The 21,987-nt window shown below is 43.6% G+C and overlaps 1 protein-coding gene across 1 annotated transcript; it reads right to left on the reverse strand.

The window, feature by feature from the left end:
- Positions 1-2,769: 2,769 nt before the first annotated feature.
- On the reverse strand, positions 2,770-16,906 carry LOC138638497 (large ribosomal subunit protein mL44-like). Its single transcript, XM_069727838.1, has 4 exons — positions 16,495-16,906; positions 11,484-11,952; positions 11,221-11,399; positions 2,770-3,160 (listed from the first exon to the last, which is right to left on the reverse strand). The coding sequence occupies exons 1-4, from the start codon at positions 16,641-16,643 to the stop codon at positions 2,989-2,991; spliced, it is 969 nt and encodes a 322-aa protein (XP_069583939.1). The 5' UTR covers positions 16,644-16,906; the 3' UTR covers positions 2,770-2,988.
- Between the last annotated feature and the right edge of the window lie 5,081 nt (positions 16,907-21,987).

Consider the following 21,987-nt stretch of genomic DNA (forward strand, 5'->3'; position numbering starts at 1 on the left):
GACAATTAATCATGTCTACTAGTACATGTAGGAACAAAATGACACAGCAAAAAAAGGTCCTGGAAACTATATGCAGAGACTTTAAAGGCCTAGGCCGGAAAGTCAAGGAACTGGGAGAGCAGGTTGTCTTCTCATCCATCCTCCCAGTGGGTGGATATGGACCAAAAAGATTGAACAGGATTCTACAAGTAAACAACTGGCTATGTCGATGCTGCAGTGAGCAACGTTTTGGGTTTCTTGACCATGGAGTGAATTACTGTCACGCTGTGATGGTCTTATGTTCAGTAAAAGGGCCTTAAACTGTCCGAGGAACTGGGACCCTAACTATCCCTGTCCTGGGGTACTCCTTATGGTACATAGGCCCGAGTCTCAGACCTCACTGTGCTCCTGATAAACCATGGTCTGTGCCCTCCCGCACCACACAGAGTATGGGATTGAAATGTAATATGAACAAGACAAAACAGTGATAACAGAAACCCTCTATCATAAAAATGCATCAACCAACAATAGGTAGGAGGATGGGGACAGGGAGGAATAAACTAAACGGGAAACAGGGACCAGGAGATAAACACATACGTATAAAAGAACACCTCTAAAACAACTTCTCTCCAAAACACTTTGCTTAAGCACATCGAACAGCAAGACGAATCTCCAATAGTAACAACAAATTCCTATTCAGCACCGCGTCTCCTAAGAGCAAGGAATCCGAACTTTCACTGGCAAGACAGAGAGGGTCTGGCCAGGTTTCATAAGATGAGTTAACGACCAGATCAGAAGCAGCTGAAATGGAATTGCATGTTTCTGACGAGCATAGAAAGGGTCGTTAACCTCTTCAACACCAAAGGAAACCAACATAATTTAATATAGAATCCAAACACCCAGGCTAAATGGAAGATCTGTGATTCACAATATGCAGTGATCTTCTAGCTCCAGATCTCCAAGGTTAGTGTGACACACTTGTGACAATTATCTGTATGATGGACTATCTGCTAGAGATGGGTTGCATCTTAAGAAAACAGGAAACACATATTTGGTACGCGCCATGCTACACTCATCAGGAGAGCTTTACACTAGAGCAATATGGAAAGGGAAATATAAGTCCAGGAAAAAATACACAGCTAATTAATTCTTTTGAGAATCCTGCTATTAGAAGTGGAAGTAGAAAAAAACAACAAATTTTGAATGAAAATAGAGAAACTGAGAAAATAGAGGAACAAGAGAAACCGACTATAAACTAAAATGTTTCTATATAAATGTACAGAGCATGGGAAACAGACAGAATTGGAGCTGCTAACTCAAGAAGATAGATATAATGTCATATGCATCACTGAAACTTGGTGGGATGATACACATAATTGGAATACAAAACTTGAAGGCTACAACTTATTTATTAGAAACAAGATTAACAAGAGGGGAGGAGGTGTTGCATTGTATGTTAGGAAAATGTATATCTCCACTGAGATCCAAGCTTCAGAGACTGGTAGACACAACACTTGCTCTATGCATGAATGGCAGAGTGTCTTATCCCAGGTGACAGGGTAACTCTTTGTTACACATGGGGCAACTTCTGTGTTTGGTTTTCTCCACCCTTTTTCTTCCCTCAATAATGAAAGAGAAAAAAAAGGGGACCCCAATTACAAGATGAACTTTCACGAAGATCCCTCACCAATCAGACACAGTAGCGGCTAACGGCTGCTTGAACGTCTGCTTCTTTTGCTTGCATAATCATGTCTTTTAGGCTGCTGCTTCTGCTGCCTATGGCACGGCTGCTGTGGTGGTGGCTGCTGCAGTTCGCTGTCCTCCATTCTGCCGGGATGCTGGTTGCAGGGAACGTCTCATCACACTCTTCCCCTTTTAAAATGCCCACATGGCATCCTCAAACCTACTCCAGGTTTCACCCCGGAAGTTCCTACTCGTCATATGACCTCCCCGGTCGCATCATCAGGGGGCGCTTCGCTGTGTCCCCCCTGCTCATCCTGCAATACCCATCGGTCCCAGCAGAGGCGGCTTCAGGACACCGTACTAGCCGCAGTGTGGCCTCCCCACTGCCTGAACCGGACTGGCCGGGCCTGTACTATCTTCATCCTGATCTTCCATCTTCAGGTACGCCGAACTGAAAGTTCCCAGTCAGGGACAGGAAACCATCCGATGCCAGGGAGAGGTACTTTTTATCTACAGGTCAGTGAGCCTTACTTGTATACCAGGAAAGATCTATGAACAAATTCTTAAACAACATGTATGCAAGTACTTGGATAAGAATACAGTAATTAACCAGAGCCAGCATGGGTTTGTAGCAAACAAGTCATGTCAGACAAATCTAATTTCCTTCTAGGATGATATAACTGACTGGGTGGATCAGAGAAAGGCGGTAGATACAGTAGATCTCGACTTCAGCAAAGAATTTGATGAAGCACCTCATACTGTCCTCATTGAAAAGAATTATGGGACTGACAAGCCTATGGTTAGGTGGATTCATAACTGGCTTAGTGATCGTACTCAAAAAGTGGTAATAAATGGTTGCACATCAAATTGGAAGAGTGTTTCAAGAGGGGTACCACAAGGCTCTGTCTTGTTGTTCAACATTTTTATAAATGATATAGATAAGTGAACTGAAGGTAAACTGATCAAATTTGCAGACAATGCAAAGCTAGGAGGGATAGATGACACTAGAGAAGACAGAAAGGATTCCACATAACAAAACCTTAAGGCAGATTGTCTGATCATAGAATTAAAATGAAAGTTCAATGTATGTTATAGTCAAACAAGATGCAGATATAATTAATGCTTTATTCATTTTTTCTGACATTATGAATACAAAAACTCAGCAAACATCCTGCAGGAGATGTCAGTGTAGTCACCATGGTGTCCCACTGTCTGCATATTTGGGGGGGAGGACAACATATTTGTGGAAAACATCTGCTCCTTCTATCTCCAATATAACAATCATGTGTAAAGTCCGTTCACATAGTGCGTGTATACACTGAAGAGTCATGATGCATGTACAGCCTTCTTATCACTGATGTCCTGTCTGTGTGAGGAATAATCCCAAGGACGCCGGTTTTCTGCAAATCCAAACATCTTTCTCAGGGCCACGCGGGCCACCTCCTCCTCTGCAGCAATGACCGTCTCACCCGGACCTTCGGCAATCAGCTTCTTATCACTGTTGGAAACAAGAAAATACAGTTTTAGTGTCTTACATATGAGATGTATTAGGGCACGCTGTGTTTTGTGATTACTAATATTTGCAATCACATTTTGTGTCTGAAAACAGTTTTTCAAAGTTTGCGGAAATAACAATGTAAACGGGGATAAATAAAAAAAAAAAAAAAAAACTACTAAAATTATTTTAGCAACAACCCAGGGACCGGCAGAATAGTATGACGGCAGGATCAGATTATGGAGTTTTTGTAGCCTGGAACCATGAAGAGAGGTACAGTGGGGAAAATGAGTATTCAATATACTGCCAATTTTGCAAGTTTTCCCACATACAAAGTACACTTCAACTGTGAGAGACAATCTAAAAATGAAAACCAGAAAATCACATTGTATGATTTTTACATATTTCATGCAATAAAATGCAAATCAATTAAGTATTTGATACAATATACAACAGAACTTAGTATCTGGTTTAAAAATTTTGTTTGCAATTACAGAGGTCAGATGTTTCCTGTAGTTCTTGACCAAGTTTTCACACACTGCAGCAGGGATTTTGGCCCACTCCTCCATACAGATCTTCTCCAGATCTTTCAGGTTTCGGAGCTGTCGCTGGGCAACATTGAGATTCAGCTCCCTCCAAAGATTTTCTACTGGGTTCAGGTCTGGAGACAGCTAGGCTACTCCAGCACCTTGAAATCCTTCGTACAAACCCATCCCTTAGTTGCCCTGGCTGTGTTTCTGGTCATTGTCATGCTGGAAGACCCAACCACGACCCATCTTCAATGCTCTTACTAAGGGAAGTTGGTTGTTGGCCAAAATTTGACACAATACATGACCCCATCCATCTTCCCTTCAATACAGTGCAGTCATCCAGTCCCCTTTGCAGAAAAGTACCCGTAAAGTATGATGTTTCTCCCACCATGCTTCACGGTTGGGACGGTGTCCTTGGGGTTGTACTCATCCTTCTTCCTCCACACACGGCGAGAGGAGTTGATACCAGAAAGTTCTATTTTGGTCTCATCTGACCACATGACCATCTCCCATGCCTCCTTCTGGATCATCCAGATGGTCATTGGCAAACTTCAGACGGGCTTGAACATCTGGTAATGAGCAAGGGGACCTTGTGTGCCCTGCAGACGTTTAATCCATGACGCATACTTTGTTACTAACAGTAATGTCTGAGACTGTTTCCAATTCTCTTCAGGTCATTGACATAGTAACATAGTAACATAGTTAGTAAGGCCGAAAAAAGACATTTGTCCATCCAGTTCAGCCTATATTCCATCATAATAAATACCCAGATCTACGTCCTTCTACAGAACCTAATAATTGTATGATACAATATTGTTCTGCTCCAGGAAGACATCCAGGCCTCTCTTGAACCCCTCGACTGAGTTCGCCATCACCACCTCCTCAGGCAAGCAATTCCAGATTCTCACTGCCCTAACAGTAAAGAATCCTCTTCTATGTTGGTGGAAAAACCTTCTCTCCTCCAGACGCAAAGAATGCCCCCTTGTGCCCGTCACCTTCCTTGGTATAAACAGATCCTCAGCGAGATATTTGTATTGTCCCCTTATATACTTATACATGGTTATTAGATCGCCCCTCAGTCGTCTTTTTTCTAGACTAAATAATCCTAATTTCGCTAATCTATCTGGGTATTGTAGTTCTCCCATCCCCTTTATTAATTTTGTTGCCCTCCTTTGTACTCTCTCTAGTTCCATTATATCCTTCCTGAGCACCGGTGCCCAAAACTGGACACAGTACTCCATGTGCGGTCTAACTAGGGATTTGTACAGAGGCAGTATAATGCTCTCATCATGTGTATCCAGACCTCTTTTAATGCACCCCATGATCCTGTTTGCCTTGGCAGCTGCTGCCTGGCACTGGCTGCTCCAGGTAAGTTTATCATTAACTAGGATCCCCAAGTCCTTCTCCCTGTCAGATTTACCCAGTGGTTTCCCGTTCAGTGTGTAATGGTGATATTGATTCCCTCTTCCCATGTGTATAATCTTACATTTATCATTGTTAAACCTCATCTGCCACCTTTCAGCCCAAGTTTCCAACTTATCCAGATCCATCTGTAGCAGAATACTATCTTCTCTTGTATTAACTGCTTTACATAGTTTTGTATCATCTGCAAATATCGATATTTTACTGTGTAAACCTTCTACCAGATCATTAATGAATATGTTGAAGAGAACAGGTCCCAATACTGACCCCTGCGGTACCCCACTGGTCACAGCGACCCAGTTAGAGACTATACCATTTATAACCACCCTCTGCTTTCTATCACTAAGCCAGTTACTAACCCATTTACACACATTTTCCCCCAGACCAAGCATTCTCATTTTGTGTACCAACCTCTTGTGCGGCACGGTATCAAACGCTTTGGAAAAATCGAGATATACCACGTCCAATGACTCACCGTGGTCCAGTCTATAGCTTACCTCTTCATAAAAACTGATTAGATTGGTTTGACAGGAGCGATTTCTCATAAACCCATGCTGATATGGAGTTAAACAGTTATTCTCATTGAGATAATCCAGAATAACATCCCTCAGAAACCCTTCAAATATTTTACCAACAATAGAGGTTAGAATATGGGTTGAAATTCATGGAGGGAAAAATGGTAACAAAATTCTCATTGGGGTCTGTTACAAACCCCCAAATATAACAGAAAGCATGGAAAGTCTACTTCTAAAGCAGATAGATGAAGCTGCAACCCATAATGAGGTCCTGGTTATGGGGGACTTTAACTACCCGGATATTAACTGGGAAACAGAAACCTGTGAAACCCATAAAGGCAACAGGTTTCTGCTAATAACCAAGAAAAATTATCTTTCACAATTGGTGCAGAATCCAACCAGAGGAGCAGCACTTTTAGACCTAATACCATCTAATAGACCTGACAGAATAACAAATCTGCAGGTGGTTGGGCATTTAGGAAATAGCGACCACAATATTGTGCAGTTTCACCTGTCTTTCACTAGGGGGACTTGTCAGGGAGTCACAAAAACATTGAACTTTAGGAAGGCAAAGTTTGAACAGCTTAGAGATGCCCTTAATCTGGTAGACTGGGACAATATCCTCAGAAATGAGAATACAGATAATAAATGGGAAATGTTTAAGAACATCCTAAATAGGCAGTGTAAGCGGTTTATACCTTGTGGGAATAAAAGGACTAGAAATAGGAAAAACCCAATGTGGCTAAACAAAGAAGTAAGACAGGCAATTAACAGTAAAAAGAAAGCATTTGCACTACTAAAGCAGGATGGCACCATTGAAGCTCTAAAAAACTATAGGGAGAAAAATACTTTATCTAAAAAACTAATTAAAGCTGCCAAAAAGGAAACAGAGAAGCACATTGCTAAGGAGAGTAAAACTAATCCCAAACTGTTCTTCAACTATATCAATAGTAAAAGAATAAAAACTGAAAATGTAGGCCCCTTAAAAAATAGTGAGGAAAGAATGGTTGTAGATGACGAGGAAAAAGCTAACATATTAAACACCTTCTTCTCCACGGTATTCACGGTGGAAAATGAAATGCTAGGTGAAATCCCAAGAAACAATGAAAACCCTATATTAAGGGTCACCAATCTAACCCAAGAAGAGGTGCGAAACCGGCTAAATAAGATTAAAATAGATAAATCTCCGGGTCCGGATGGCATACACCCACGAGTACTAAGAGAACTAAGTAATGTAATAGATAAACCATTATTTCTTATTTTTAGTGACTCTATAGCGACAGGGTCTGTTCCGCAGGACTGGCGCATAGCAAATGTGGTGCCAATATTCAAAAAGGGCTCTAAAAGTGAACCTGGAAATTATAGGCCAGTAAGTCTAACCTCTATTGTTGGTAAAATATTTGAAGGGTTTCTGAGGGATGTTATTCTGGATTATCTCAATGAGAATAACTGTTTAACTCCATATCAGCATGGGTTTATGAGAAATCGCTCCTGTCAAACCAATCTAATCAGTTTTTATGAAGAGGTAAGCTATAGACTGGACCACGGTGAGTCATTGGACGTGGTATATCTCGATTTTTCCAAAGCGTTTGATACCGTGCCGCACAAGAGGTTGGTACACAAAATGAGAATGCTTGGTCTGGGGGAAAATGTGTGTAAATGGGTTAGTAACTGGCTTATTGATAGAAAGCAGAGGGTGGTTATAAATGGTATAGTCTCTAACTGGGTCGCTGTGACCAGTGGGGTACCGCAGGGGTCAGTATTGGGACCTGTTCTCTTCAACATATTCATTAATGATCTGGTAGAAGGTTTACACAGTAAAATATCGATATTTGCAGATGATACAAAACTATGTAAAGCAGTTAATACAAGAGAAGATAGTATTCTGCTACAGATGGATCTGGATAAGTTGGAAACTTGGGCTGAAAGGTGGCAGATGAGGTTTAACAATGATAAATGTAAGGTTATACACATGGGAAGAAGGAATCAATGTCACCATTACACACTGAATGGGAAACCACTGGGTAAATCTGACAGGGAGAAGGACTTGGGGATCCTAGTTAATGATAAACTTACCTGGAGCAGCCAGTGCCAGGCAGCAGCTGCCAAGGCAAACAGGATCATGGGGTGCATTAAAAGAGGTCTGGATACACATGATGAGAGCATTATACTGCCTCTGTACAAATCCCTAGTTAGACCGCACATGGAGTACTGTGTCCAGTTTTGGGCACCGGTGCTCAGGAAGGATATAATGGAACTAGAGAGAGTACAAAGGAGGGCAACAAAATTAATAAAGGGGATGGGAGAACTACAATACCCAGATAGATTAGCGAAATTAGGATTATTTAGTCTAGAAAAAAGACGACTGAGGGGCGATCTAATAACCATGTATAAGTATATAAGGGGACAATACAAATATCTCGCTGAGGATCTGTTTATACCAAGGAAGGTGACGGGCACAAGGGGGCATTCTTTGCGTCTGGAGGAGAGAAGGTTTTTCCACCAACATAGAAGAGGATTCTTTACTGTTAGGGCAGTGAGAATCTGGAATTGCTTGCCTGAGGAGGTGGTGATGGCGAACTCAGTCGAGGGGTTCAAGAGAGGCCTGGATGTCTTCCTGGAGCAGAACAATATTGTATCATACAATTATTAGGATCTGTAGAAGGACGTAGATCTGGGGATTTATTATGATGGAATATAGGCTGAACTGGATGGACAAATGTCTTTTTTCGGCCTAACTATGTTACTATGTTACTATGTTACTTACTGGCCTATAATTTCCAGGTTCACTTTTAGAGCCCTTTTTGAATATTGGCACCACATTTGCTATGCGCCAGTCCTGCGGAACAGACCCTGTCGCTATAGAGTCACTAAAAATAAGAAATAATGGTTTATCTATTACTTTACTTAGTTCTCTTAGTACTCGTGGGTGTATGCCATCCGGACCCAGAGATTTATCTATTTTAATCTTATTTAGCCGGTTTCGCACCTCTTCTTGGGTTAGATTGGTGACCCTTAATATAGGGTTTTCATTGTTTCTTGGGATTTCACCTAGCATTTCATTTTCCACCGTGAATACCGTGGAGAAGAAGGTGTTTAATATGTTAGCTTTTTCCTCGTCATCTACAACCATTCTTTCCTCACTATTTTTTAAGGGGCCTACATTTTCAGTTTTTATTCTTTTACTATTGATATAGTTGAAGAACAGTTTGGGATTAGTTTTACTCTCCTTAGCAATGTGCTTCTCTGTTTCCTGACCAGATCCTTCATGTAGCTCTGAGCCGATTCCTGACCTATCTCAGAATCATTCTTATCCCACGAGATGAGATCTTGCATGGAGCCCCAGACCAAGAAAGATTGACAGTCATCTTGTGTTTTTTACATTTTCTAATAACTGCACTTAGGCTGGGTTCCCATTGCGTTATGGGACCGCGTTAAACGGACAGCGTTGCACGGCGAAATTAACGCCGTGCAACGCGTCCGTTAACGCGCCCATTCACGCTAACGCGCTACACTAGCGCGTGCCATGATCGGCACGCGCTAGCGACGCGCCGGAGATTCCTGGCGCGCCGCGGACGCTGCTTGCAGCGTCCGAGGCGCGCCCGCGGTCCGTTCCCCGCTCTCGCAGATCGGCGATCTGCGAGAGCGGGGACGTTACCGCGACCCCGACCGCAGCCCCATATAAAACATTGCGTTAGCGCAATCCGCTAGCGCTAAACGGATTGCACTAACGCAATGTGACCCTAGCCTAACAGTTGTCTTCTCACCAAGTTGCTTGCCTATTGTACTGTAGCCCATCCCAGTCTTGTGCTTGTCTACAATCTTGTCCCTGGTGTCCTTAGACAGCTCTTTCGTCTTGGCCATGGTGGAGAGGATGAAGTGTTATTGATTGAGTGTGTGGACAGGTGTCTTTTATACAGGTAACGAGATCAAACAGGTGCAATTAATACAAGTAATGAGTGCAGAGTAGGAGGACTTCTTAAAGAAAAACTAATGGGTTTGTGAGCGCTAGAATTCTTGTTGGTTGATAGGTGATCAGATACTTATTTCATGCAATAAAATGCAATTTAATTATGTAAAAATCATACAGTGTGATTTTCTGTTTTTAGTTTTAGATTCTGTCTCTCACAGTTGAACTATATTTACTATAAAAATTACCGACCTCTCCATTCTTTGTAGGTTGAAAAACTAGCAAAATCGGCAGTTTATCAAATGCTTGTTTTCCCTACTGTATGTCTTGATATAAGTTATAGACACAAAATAGTGAAAAACTGCTAATGAGGACTATTCGCACAGTTAGTTTTTTCCAGTGCCTTTTAGGGGATAATAAACAATATAATAACCTTCAAAACCAATTTTGATTATATTTCCTCCTAAGTTGTACACAAGTATTTTAGGATCTTAGGAAGAAGGAACACAAAATTAATTTGAGAAGATCACACAAGTTTCCCCTTGGGGGTCTTCACTAAGTCTGTCACCTTCACCATGATGTAATCTGAACTCTAATATAAAATACCCTTCTCAATAACAGCAAAACTTTTTTTTTTTTTTTTATATAATGGAGGTTGGAGCCAACGTTTCTCATTTGATGATTTATTTATTTTTTACACAAATGTCCAAATTAGGCACGGAATTCCAAACAATATGGCTTGTATATTTTATTTAATTATTCATCTAAAAAAGTAGTGGCATATCGAGAAGAGAATCCATCACTTTATGATCAGGAGCTCTCCATATTCCTCTGCACGGAGCTTCCCGGTCTCCATGCCATCGGGGGAAAAACTAGAAAGGGTTCCACGAGTATTGTATCCTGATTAGTGGGGATCCCAGAGGTTGGACCCCACAATTATAAAGTGATGGCAAAGATATAAGATTTAGCTTCGCTTTATGAAGGAGTAAAATGATTTTAAGCAGAACAAAGAACAAACTAACCGTACCTCATCAAGACCGAGGAGAACAATGCTGGGGTTGAAGAGGGGCTGTGTGCACACGTTGCGGATTTTTCGCTATAAAAACGCATACATTATGCATTCCATCATTTAGAATGCATTCCGCAATTTTTGTGCACATGATGCATTTTTTCCCGCGGAAAAAACGCATCACGGTAAAAAACGCAGCATGTTCATTCATTTTGTGGATTTTTTGCGTTTTTCCCGCTATTTAATGCATTGGGAAGCTCAGGAAAAATCTGCAAAAAAAACGCACCAAAACGCGGTAAAGACGCATGCGGATTTCTTGCAGAAAATGTCCGGTTTTGCACAGGAAATTTCTGCAAGAAATCCTGAACGTGTGCACATAGCCTTAGAGGCAGCTTCCTATTGATGAATCAGGCGTGTCTGACAAGAGGCAGGCGCCTCGCCATTAATCTTACTCCAGTCAGTGTCTGGAGTAGGATTTGCAGCATAAAGTCATAGTCATGAATCAGACGAGCGGGGCTTACCATGCCCCATCCTGGTCCAGCTATGCTCACTTCGTCACAGCTGTGCAAAAATGGCCAAAAGTCACAAAATATCACAGCAAATTTTGTGACTTATTAAAGCTTTGTACGGCCCAATTCTGGAGTAAAAGCTCTGATGAATCGGCCCATAGTGCTTACCAGTAAAGTCCCACAAAGTACACAGGTAGCACGGTAGTGGCCCCAGACTGTCTTGTGATCCTGGGCTCAGGGAGAGGAATATTTCGTTGGGATAATTGCTCAACAAGTAACGACATTGGGTCCATTACAGGCCACATATCAAATAAATCCTTCCCGATCATCTGAGTAATTAAGAAATCCTAGAAGATGGAGGAAAAAAAACTTTGTTATAATGAATTCAGAATTCCGGACCGGACTGAATATCGCAAGGACCATAGATTTACCTGGAGAAAGCGGCCTGTGGTGTCAGGGCCAGAACTTTCCAGCAGAGCTCCGATCACTGCTGAGAAGGTTTTCTCTAAGGTTTCAGGGGACAAGGGGCACTCAGAGCTCAACGCCAGGTCTTCTACACAAAGATTTTGGGCCACATGACACATAACCTCCTGGCTGGTGAGGTAGTCCACTAAGGCCTCCAGGCCAGCTCTGGGCAGGCTGGGAAAGGCCTGCTGGAAAGCACTGGTGAGATAGGACACAGTGAAGTCTGAGCCCACTGCTGCCAGAGTCTGGTTGTCTTGTAGATTTAAAGCGGCAGTTTCACTGTCCAAACCCAGCTCCCTCCGCCGGCCCTCCTCCTGCACCAGGTAGGAAGGACTCACAAATGCCGTCTTTAGGAGCTGAATGGAGAAGTTCTCATGCAGACGCTTGGAGAACGCTACAATCTCTGCGTGGTAATCAAAGTTTGGTTGCTGCGACCTGCGGAGGTAAACAAAATAATGTCAGAGAACATCATTGTGGTGGAGACATTCATCTCTGTCCAGTCACCTTCTCCTGCAAAAGTACAGCTTAAATGCAATGTGTGATCAGAAGATAACAGGAAAAACCACATTTAAATAAAACATACACTACCGTTCCAAAGTTTAGGGTCACTTAGAAATGTCCTTGCTTTTGAAAGAAAAGCACAGTTTATTCCAATGACGCTAACATTAAATGATTCAGAAATACACTCTATACATTGTTAATGTGGTAAATGACTATTTTAGCTGCAAACGTCTGGTTTGTAATGCAATATCTTCATAGGTGTAAAGAGGCCCATTTCCAACAACCATCACTCCAGTGTTCTTATGGTACTTTGTGTTTGCTAACTGTGTAAGAAGGCTAAAGGATGGTTAGAATACCTTTGAAAACCCTTGTGCAAGTATGTTAGCACAGCTGAAAACAGTTTGGCTGATTAGAGAACCTATAAACCTGACCTTCCTTTGAGCTAGTTGAGAATCTGGAGCATTACATTTGTTGGTTTCATTAAACTCTCAAAATGGCCAGAAAAAAATAACTTTCATGTGAAACTCGACAGTCTATTCTTGTTCTTTGAAATGAAGGCTATTCCATGTGAGAAATTGCCAATAAACTGAAGATTTCGTACAACGGTGTGTACTACTGCCTTTAGAGGAGAGCACAAACAGGGGCTCTATCCAGAGCAGAAAGAGAAGTGAGAGGCCCCGCTGCACAACTGAGCAACAAGACAAGTACATTAGAGTCTGTAGGTTGAGAAATTCACACTGGTCACTCAGCTCTATACTTGGTTCACATTTCCTGTTCTTCACAATATTTTCACATACAGGATTACAATAACAGATAAGCCAAAACCAGGAGTGGGTGATAAATACAAGAAATGGTGACGTGTTTCTATTATACTTTTCCTCTGATTGTGATATATATTTCTATCATATATTTCATATAGATCTCACTTGCATATATACTCCTATATAATTATATATACACTCATGTATACTCATATATCCACAGCTAATATATATACTATAATCAATTGCTTAAAATGGCTGACAAACTGATATAAGCCATACTGTCCAGGCATTTACAGCCAAAAGAGGAACAGCACCAGATGTATTAACCCCTTTCTGACATTAGACGTACTATCCCGTCGAGGTGGGGTGGGCCCATATGACCACCGACGGGATAGTACGTCATACGCGATCGGCCGCGCTCACGGGGGGAGCGCGGCCGATCGCGGACAGGTGTCAGCTGCCTATCGCAGCTGACATCCAGCACTATGTGCCGGGAGCGGTCACGGACCGCCCCCGGCACATTAACCCCCGGCACACCGCGATCAAACATGATCGCGGTGTGCCGGCGGTACAGGGAAGCATCGCGCAGGGAGGGGGCTCCCTGCGGGCTTCCCTGAGACCCCCGCAGCAACGCGATGTGATCTCCCTGTAGCAGGCCTGGATCCAAGATGGCCGCGGCATCCGGGTCCTGCAGGGAGGGAGGTGGCTTACCAAGTGCCTGCTCAGAGCAGGCGCTTGGTAAGCCTGCAGTGTTCTAACTCAGATCGCTGATCTGACAGAGTGCTGTGCAATCTGTCAGATCAACGATCTGTGATGTCCCTCCCGGGACAAAGTATAAAAGTAAAAAAAAAATTTTCCAAATGTGTAAAAAAAAAAAAAATATTTCCTAAATAATGAAAAAAAAAAAATATATATATTATTCCCAAAAAACAATAAAAGTACACATATTTAGTATCGCCGCGTCCGTAACGGCCCGACCTATAAAAATGGCCCATTAGTTAACCCCTTCGGTAAACACCGTAAGATAAAAAATAAAAAACGAGGCAAAAAACAACGCTTATCATACCGCCGAACAAAAAGTGGAATAACACGCGATCAAAAAGACAGATATAAATAACCATGGTACCGCTGAAAACGTCATCTTGTCCTGCAAAAAACGAGCCGCCATACAGCATCATCAGCAAAAAAATAAAAAAGTTATAGTCCTGAAAATAAAGCGATGCAAAAATAATTATTTTTTCTATAAAATAGTTTTTATTGTATAAAAGCGCCAAAACATAAAAAAATGATATAAATGAGGTGTCGCTGTAATCGTATTGACCCGAAGAATAAAACTGCTTTATCCATTTTACCAAACGCGGAACGGTATAAACGCCTCCCCCAAAAGAAATTCATGAATAGCTTAGGGGTGTGTTTGGATTAGGGTTTCAGTTAGAATTGGGGGTTTCCACTGTTTAGGCACATCAGGGGCTCTCCAAACGCAACATGGCGTCCGATCTCAATTTCAACCAATTCTGCGTTGAAAAAGTAAAACAGTGCTCCTTCCATTCCGAGCTCTCCCGTGTGTCAGCGTACTCAGGACAAATAGGACAACAACTTTTGGGGCCCAATTTCTCCTGTTACCCTTGGGAAAATACCAAACTGTGGGCTAAAAAATAATTTTTGTGGGGGAAAAATTTTTTTTTTTATTTTCACGGCTCTGCGTTATAAACTGTTGTGAAACACTTGGGGGCTCAAAGTTCTCACAACACATCTAGATAAGTTCCTTGGGGGGGTCTAGTTTCCAATATGGGGTCACTTGTGGGGGGTTTCTACTGTTTAGGTACATTAGGGGCTCTGCAAACGCAATGTGACGCCTGCAGACCATTCCATGTAAGTCTGCATTCCAAATGGCGCTCCTTCCCTTCCGAGCCCTCCCATGCGCCCAAACGGTGGTTCCCCCCGACATATGGTATCAGCGTACTGAGGACAAATTGGACAACAAATTTTGGGGTCCAATTTCTTCTCTTACCCTTGGGAAAATAAAAAATTGGGGGCGAAAAGATAATTTTTGTGAAAAAATATGAATTTTTATTTTTACGGTTCTGCATTATAAACTTCTGTGAAGCACTTGGTGGGTCAAAGTGCTCACCACACATCTAGATAAGTTCCTTAGGGGGTCTACTTTCCAAAATGGTGCCACTTGTGGGGGGTTTCAATGTTTAGGCACATCAGTGGCTCTCCAAACGCAACATGGCGTCCCATCTCAATTCCTGTCAATTTTGCATTGAAAAGTCAAACGGCGCTCCTTCCCTTCCGAGCTCTCCCATGCGCCCAAACAGCGGTTTACCCCCACATATGGGGTATCTGTGTACTCAGGACGAATTGCAAAACAACTTTTGGGGTCCATTTTCTCCTGTTACCCTTGGTAAAATAAAAGAAATTGGAGCTGAAGTAATTTTTTTGTGAAAAAAAGTTAAATGTTCATTTTTATTTATTTATTGTCGGAATCACTGGGATCCGTTGAAGCGTTCCAGAGTTATAACCTCATACAGGGACAGTGGTCAGAATTGTAAAAAATGGCCCGGTCATTAACATGCAAACCACCCTCGGGCTTAAGGGGTTAATATACGTAGAAAACGTAAACAATAAAATATCTTCTGATGATGGATGTCTGTTAGTGATGAGTGAATACGCTTGGATGAGGTGTTAACTGAGAATGCTTGTGTGCTAACCCAGTGTCTTTAGCGTGCTTGAATCATATGTTCAAGTCCCAGCAGCTGCATGTCTCTGCAACACATGCAAGAATTACTCAACAAACTGACAGGCGGTCACAGGACAGGCACAGCTCAGCGACTGACAGCAGATCACAAGACAGGCACAGCTCAGCGACTGACAGCAGATCACAAGACAGGCACAGCTCAGCGACTGACAGCAGATCACAAGACAGGCACAGCTCAGTGACTGACAGCAGATCACAGGACAGGTACAGCTCAGCGACTGACAGCAGATCACAAGACAGGCACAGCTCAGCGACTGACAGCAGATCACAGGACAGGTACAGCTCAGCGACTGACAGCAGATCACAAGACAGGCACAGCTCAGCGACTGACAGCAGATCACAAGACAGGCACAGCTCAGCGACTGACAGCAGATCACAAGACAGGCACAGCTCAGCGACTGACAGCAGATCACAAGACAGGCACATCTCAGCGACTGACAGCAGATCACAAGACAGGCACATCTCAGCGACTGACAGCAGATCACAAGACAGGCACAGCTCAGCGACTGACAGCAGATCACAAGACAGGCACAGCTCAGCGACTGACAGCAGATCACAAGACAGGCACATCTCAGCGACTGACAGCAGATCACAAGACAGGCACAGCTCAGCGACTGACAGCAGATCACAAGACAGGCACATCTCAGCGACTGACAGCAGATCACAAGACAGGCACAGCTCAGCGACTGACAGCAGATCACAAGACAGGCACAGCTCAGCGACTGACAGCAGATCACAAGACAGGTACAGTGATGGGGTTGCAGTGCGGGGGTTGCAGGGATGGAGCTGCAGTGCGGGGGGGGGATTTGCAGGGATGCAGTGCGGGGGTTGCAGGGATGGAGCTGCAGTGCGGGGGGGGGGGATTTGCAGGGATGCAGTGCGGGGGTTGCAGGGATGGAGCTGCAGTGCGGGGGGGGGGATTTGCAGGGATGCAGTGCGGGGGTTGCTCACCTTGGCACCGGCGGTGGAGGACCCTCCAGCTCCGCCTTCTTCTTTAGATATTTGAGATACGGCCACAACCAGCGCTTTTTCCCCCGCACCGGCGGACAACGGAGCCCGGTCGCCGCCACAGAGCGGAGGCCCAGCAGTAACAAGGACATGATGCAGGCCGGTTCCTACTGGCCGCGCTCCTGCACACGGGACCTTGTGATGTTCAGGAAGGGTGAGCGGTGCAACGGTTACACACTTCCCCTGTGAACATGGTGCCGAGTACTACAGTTCCGCGCAGTTCTTTGTCGCTGTCACTGGTGGGAGACACGTCACACTGATTATTGCCCCACGGAGGTATACGGTGTGCAGCCTCCGGTCATCTCACGGAGTGTTACATGTAATCCAGCACCACTCCATGTCTGGCAGGGTGTACGTATTATGTGAAGAAAGATTGCAGATATAGGAATTACGGAGCGTGCAACTAAAGAAAACCCAGGGGAACCATGGAAACTATACGAGGCTGAAGTTGGTTTCTTATTCGTCGGTTTCTTATTCGGCATTTTTTTCTTTTCTGTTTTTTATAGGTTTAACAACAAAAAATAATCATCACAATAATAACATACAATGCAGTGAGGTGTCCTAATGTGAATACACTTAAAAACGGCTACAAAAATAATAAAACTGGCACAAAAATGGGCATCAAAGTGGGCACGAAAAAGCGCTGAATAAAGTTAAATGCCTTTGGGCCACTGATCTCACAGTGCATACATATAGAACAGGGCGCCCCACATCCAAACCAGTTATTTCCAGCCTGGCCCAAATGGGTTCTGGGCACCAGAACTGGCATCAAGGTGGGCAAATAGCCCATTTTCACAGATTTGAATAAGTAACTGATGATTTTGAGGGGTTAAATCCATTTAGGCCACTGATCTGACACTTAAAATACACAAAAAGTGATGCCCTGCATCAAACCCAGGTCCCTCCAGCCTGGCCCAAATGGGTTCTGGGCACCAGAACTGGCATTAAAGTGGGCAAACAGCCCATTTTCACAGATTTGAATAAGTAACTGATGTTTTTAAGGGGTTAAATGCCTTTGGGCCACTGATCTGACACTTAAAATTCACAGACAGTGATGCCCTGCATCAAACCCAGGTCCCTTCAGCCTGGCCCAAATGGGTTCTGGGCATCAGAACTGGCATGAAAGTGGGCAAACAGCCCATTTTCACAGATTTGAATAAGTAACTGATGTTTTTAAAGGGTTAAATGCCTTTGGGCCACTGATCTGACAATTAAAATACACAGAAAGTGATGCCCTGCATCAAACCCAGGTCCCTCCAGCCTGGCCCACATGGGTTCTGGGCACCAGAACTGGCATCAAAGTGGGCAAACAGCCCATTTTCACAGATTTGATTAAGTAACTGATGTTTTTAAGGGGTTAAATGCCTTTGGTCCACAGATACCACAGTGCATACATATAGAACAGGGAGCCCCACATTAACAACAGTTCTCTTCAGCCTGGTCCAAATGGGTTCTGGGCATCAGCACTGGCATCAATGTGGGCAAACAGCCCATTTTCACAGATTTGATTAAGTAACTGATGTTTTTAAGGGGTTAAATGCCTTTGGTCCACAGATACCACAGTGCATACATACAGAACATGGAGCCTCATATCAAAAACAAGTCCCTTCAGCCTGGCCCACATGGGTTCTGGGCACCAGAACTAGCATCAAAGTGGGCAAACGGCCCTTTTTCACAGATTTGAATAACTAACTGATGTTTTGAAGGGGTTAAATGCCTTTGAGCCACTGATACCACAATGCATATGTCAGGAAATAAGAAGTAGTCCTGATTACTTCAATTACACATACAGCGCTCTGAGCTGCAATTTCCTCTGCCTGCCAGCACAAGGCTGGAATTCTAAGCCACTCTTTCTCCCTCCTCCCACTATACAGCCATCATGTAAGATGAGCCTGCCAGCTTCATTGAAGAATTTATATGGCCCTGTGCTGCTGTCACGATAATGCCAAAAAATGTCATATTGTGAATGTAGTTTCAGAAGGACATGGCGAACGACACACACTCACAATTCAGCTGCGACCCCTTGCTCTCCTGCCCCCCCTCAGCTTCACTCCTACCCGAAACAAAGCCTATGATAGAGACTGGGCAACCTGATACTAATGGTGGGCAGGGTGTGGCTTTAAACTGCAGGTGACCAATCCTGCAAAGCCACCCGTTGTCCCTCCCCTCTCACTCAGGAATGCCTTTGTCTGAGACCTTGGAATAATATAACGAACTATCCGATCAGTGCATATCATTAACCAGCCCTTTAGTGATGTCACGAGCTCAGAAGTATAAATCACTATAGTCTTAGACCAGCCTTCAGTCTTGGCCGGGAAGCGATCTAACACAGCTTGGCAAAGCTGTTCCATGCATCTGGATGTATTTATCCTCCTAAACCACAGGCCAGCCAAGATGATACCATGACATAACCTGTAAATTCTCTTTTCAACGTTAATCCTATTTTATTTTGTAATCTGTAATGTACCGTATTTTCCGGCGTATAAGACGACTTTTTAACCCCTGCCAATCATCTCAAAAGTCGGTAGTCGTCTTATACGCCGGGTACGGCATGTGCAGGGAGCGGTCCTGTATGGTTCCCAGGATCTAAAGGAGAGGAGACTCTCTTTCAGGCCCTGGGATCCATATTCATGTAAAAAAAAGAATAAAAAAAAATGGGATATACTTACCCTTTGACGGCCCGCGGCTCTCATCGGAGCAAGGGCCGGCCTCCGATCCTAAGGATGCATTGAGCGAAGGACCTTCTGTGACGTCACGGTCACACGACCGCAACGTCATCAAAGGTCCTTAGTTCAATGCATCCTTAGGATCGGACGCCGCCGCTTGCACGGCTGAGAGCCGCGGGTCGTCGGAGGGTAAGTATATCCCTTTTTTTTTTTTACATGAATATGGATCCCAGGGCCTGAAAGAGAGTCTCCTCTCCTTTAGATCCTGGGAACCATACAGGACCGCTCCCTGCACATGCCGTACCTGGCGTATAAGATGACTCCCGACTTTTGAGATGATTTGCAGGGGTTAAAAAGTCGTCTTATACGCCGGAAAATACGGTACATTACAGATTACAAAATAAAATAGGATTAACGTTGAAAAGAAAACTTACAGGTTATGTCATGGTATCATCTTGGCTGGCCTGTGGCTTAAGAGGATAAATACATCCAGATGCATGGAACAGCTTTGCCAAGCTGTGTTAGATCGCTTCCCGACCAAGACTGAAGGCTGGTCTAAGACTATAGTGATTTATACTTCTGAGCTCGTGACATCACTAAAGGGCTGGTTAATGATATGCACTGATCGGATAGTTCGTTATATTATTCCAAGGTCTCAGACAAAGGCATTCCTGAGTGAGAGGGGAGGGACAACGGGTGGCTTTGCCGGATTGGTCACCTGCAGTTTAAAGCCACACCCTGCCCACAATTAGTATCAGGTTGCCCAGTCTCTATCATAGGCTTTGTTTCGGGTAGGAGTGAAGCTGAGGGGGCAGGAGAGCAAGGGGTCGCAGCTGAATTGTGATTGTGTGTGTGTAGTTCGCCATGTCCTTCTGAAACTACATTCACAGTATGACATTTTTTGGCATTATCATGACAGCAGCACAGGGCCATATAAATTCTTCAATGAAGCTGGCAGGCTCATCTTACATGATGGCTGTATAGTGGGAGGAGGGAGAAAGAGTGGCTTAGAATTCCAGCCTTGTGCTGGCAAGCAGAGGAAATTGCAGCTCAGAGCGCTGTATGTGTAATTGAAGTAATCAGGACTTCTTCCTATTTCCTGACATATGCACTGTGGTATCAGTGGCTCAAAGGCATTTAACCCCTTCAAAACATCAGTTAGTTATTCAAATCTGTGAAAAAGGGCCGTTTGCCCACTTTGATGCTAGTTCTGATGCCCAGAACCCATTTGGGTCAGGCTGAAGAGACCTGTTTTTGATGTGGGGTTCCCTGTTTTATATGTTTGCACTGTGGTATCAGTGGCCCAAAGGCATTTAACCCCTTAAAAACATCAATTACTTATTCAAATGTGTGAAAATGGGCTGTTTGCCTTCTTTAATGCCAGTTCTGGTGCCCAGAACCCATTTGGGCCAGGCTGGAGGGACCTGGGTTGCTTGCAGGGCATCACTATCTGTGTATTTTAAGTGTCAGATCAGTGGCCCAAAGGCATTTAACCCCTTAAAAACATCAGTTACTTATTCAAATGTGTGAAAATGGGCTGTTTGCCCACTTTAATGCCAGTTATGGTGCCCAGAACCCATTTGGGCCAGGCTGGAGGGACCTTGGTGTGATGCATGGCATCACTATCTGTGTATTTTAAGTGTCAGATCAGTGGCCCAAAGGCATTTAACCCCTTAAAAACATCAGTTACTTATTCAAATGGCAAAAATTGACTGTCTGCCCACTTTGATGCCAGTTCTGATGCCCAGAACCCATTTGGGCCAGGCTGGAAATAACTGGTTTGGATGTGGGGCGCCCTGTTCTATATGTCTGCAGTGTGAGATCAGTGAAATAACCATGAAGAATCAGAGTTAATGTCCATAAATATTTATCAAATTTTTATTAGTTATCAACCACAAAATACTAATATTGGTACATCAAGTTTAAACACTACATATAAACATAAAACAACAGTAAGAGGGATGGTGGTAGCAAAAAGATGGAAAGACACTGCGTGGATATACCCAATGCCAAAAAATCCTTTCCTAAAGTGCTTAGTGCAAATCAAACCTGGGCTAGGATCAAGGCACTATAAGGTGTCCGAAATAAATCATAACGATTGTTTTTTCAAATACGCTGAGCCATGCGCAAAGGCTCAGGGGGCCTCTAGTAAGAATATATTCATACATACAAATGCGCCCAGATAAACCTTACCCAGATGCTGGCAGTTAGGATGCTCCACGCAGTGGCCCCAACGCGCGTTTCGCGTCAGTCTGCCCCCTGACGAAGCTGACGCGAAACGCGCGTTGGGGCCACTGTGTGGAGCATCCTAACTGCCAGCATCTGGGTAAGGTTTATCTGGGCGCATTTGTATGTATGAATATATTCTTACTAGAGGCCCCCTGAGCCTTTGTGCATGGCTCAGCGTATTTGAAAAAACAATCGTTATGATTTATTTCGGACACCTTATAGTGCCTTGATCCTAGCCCAGGTTTGATTTGCACTAAGCACTTTAGGAAAGGATTTTTTGGCATTGGGGATATCCACGCAGTGTCTTTCCATCTTTTTGCTACCACCATCCCTCTTACTGTTGTTTTATGTTTATATGTAGTGTTTAAACTTGATGTACCAATATTAGTATTTTGTGGTTGATAACTAATAAAAATTTGATAAATATTTATGGACATTAACTCCGATTCTTCATGGTTATTTCTGTATTGTGGAGTGTCCAGTCTATAATTGTGGCTCTCTCTGTGAGGCTCCCCCACTAGGGTTGTGAGCATGGTAGAGA

The sequence above is a fragment of the Ranitomeya imitator genome, chromosome 5, assembly GCF_032444005.1.
Source record: "Ranitomeya imitator isolate aRanImi1 chromosome 5, aRanImi1.pri, whole genome shotgun sequence".
Classification (NCBI taxonomy): domain Eukaryota; kingdom Metazoa; phylum Chordata; class Amphibia; order Anura; family Dendrobatidae; genus Ranitomeya; species Ranitomeya imitator.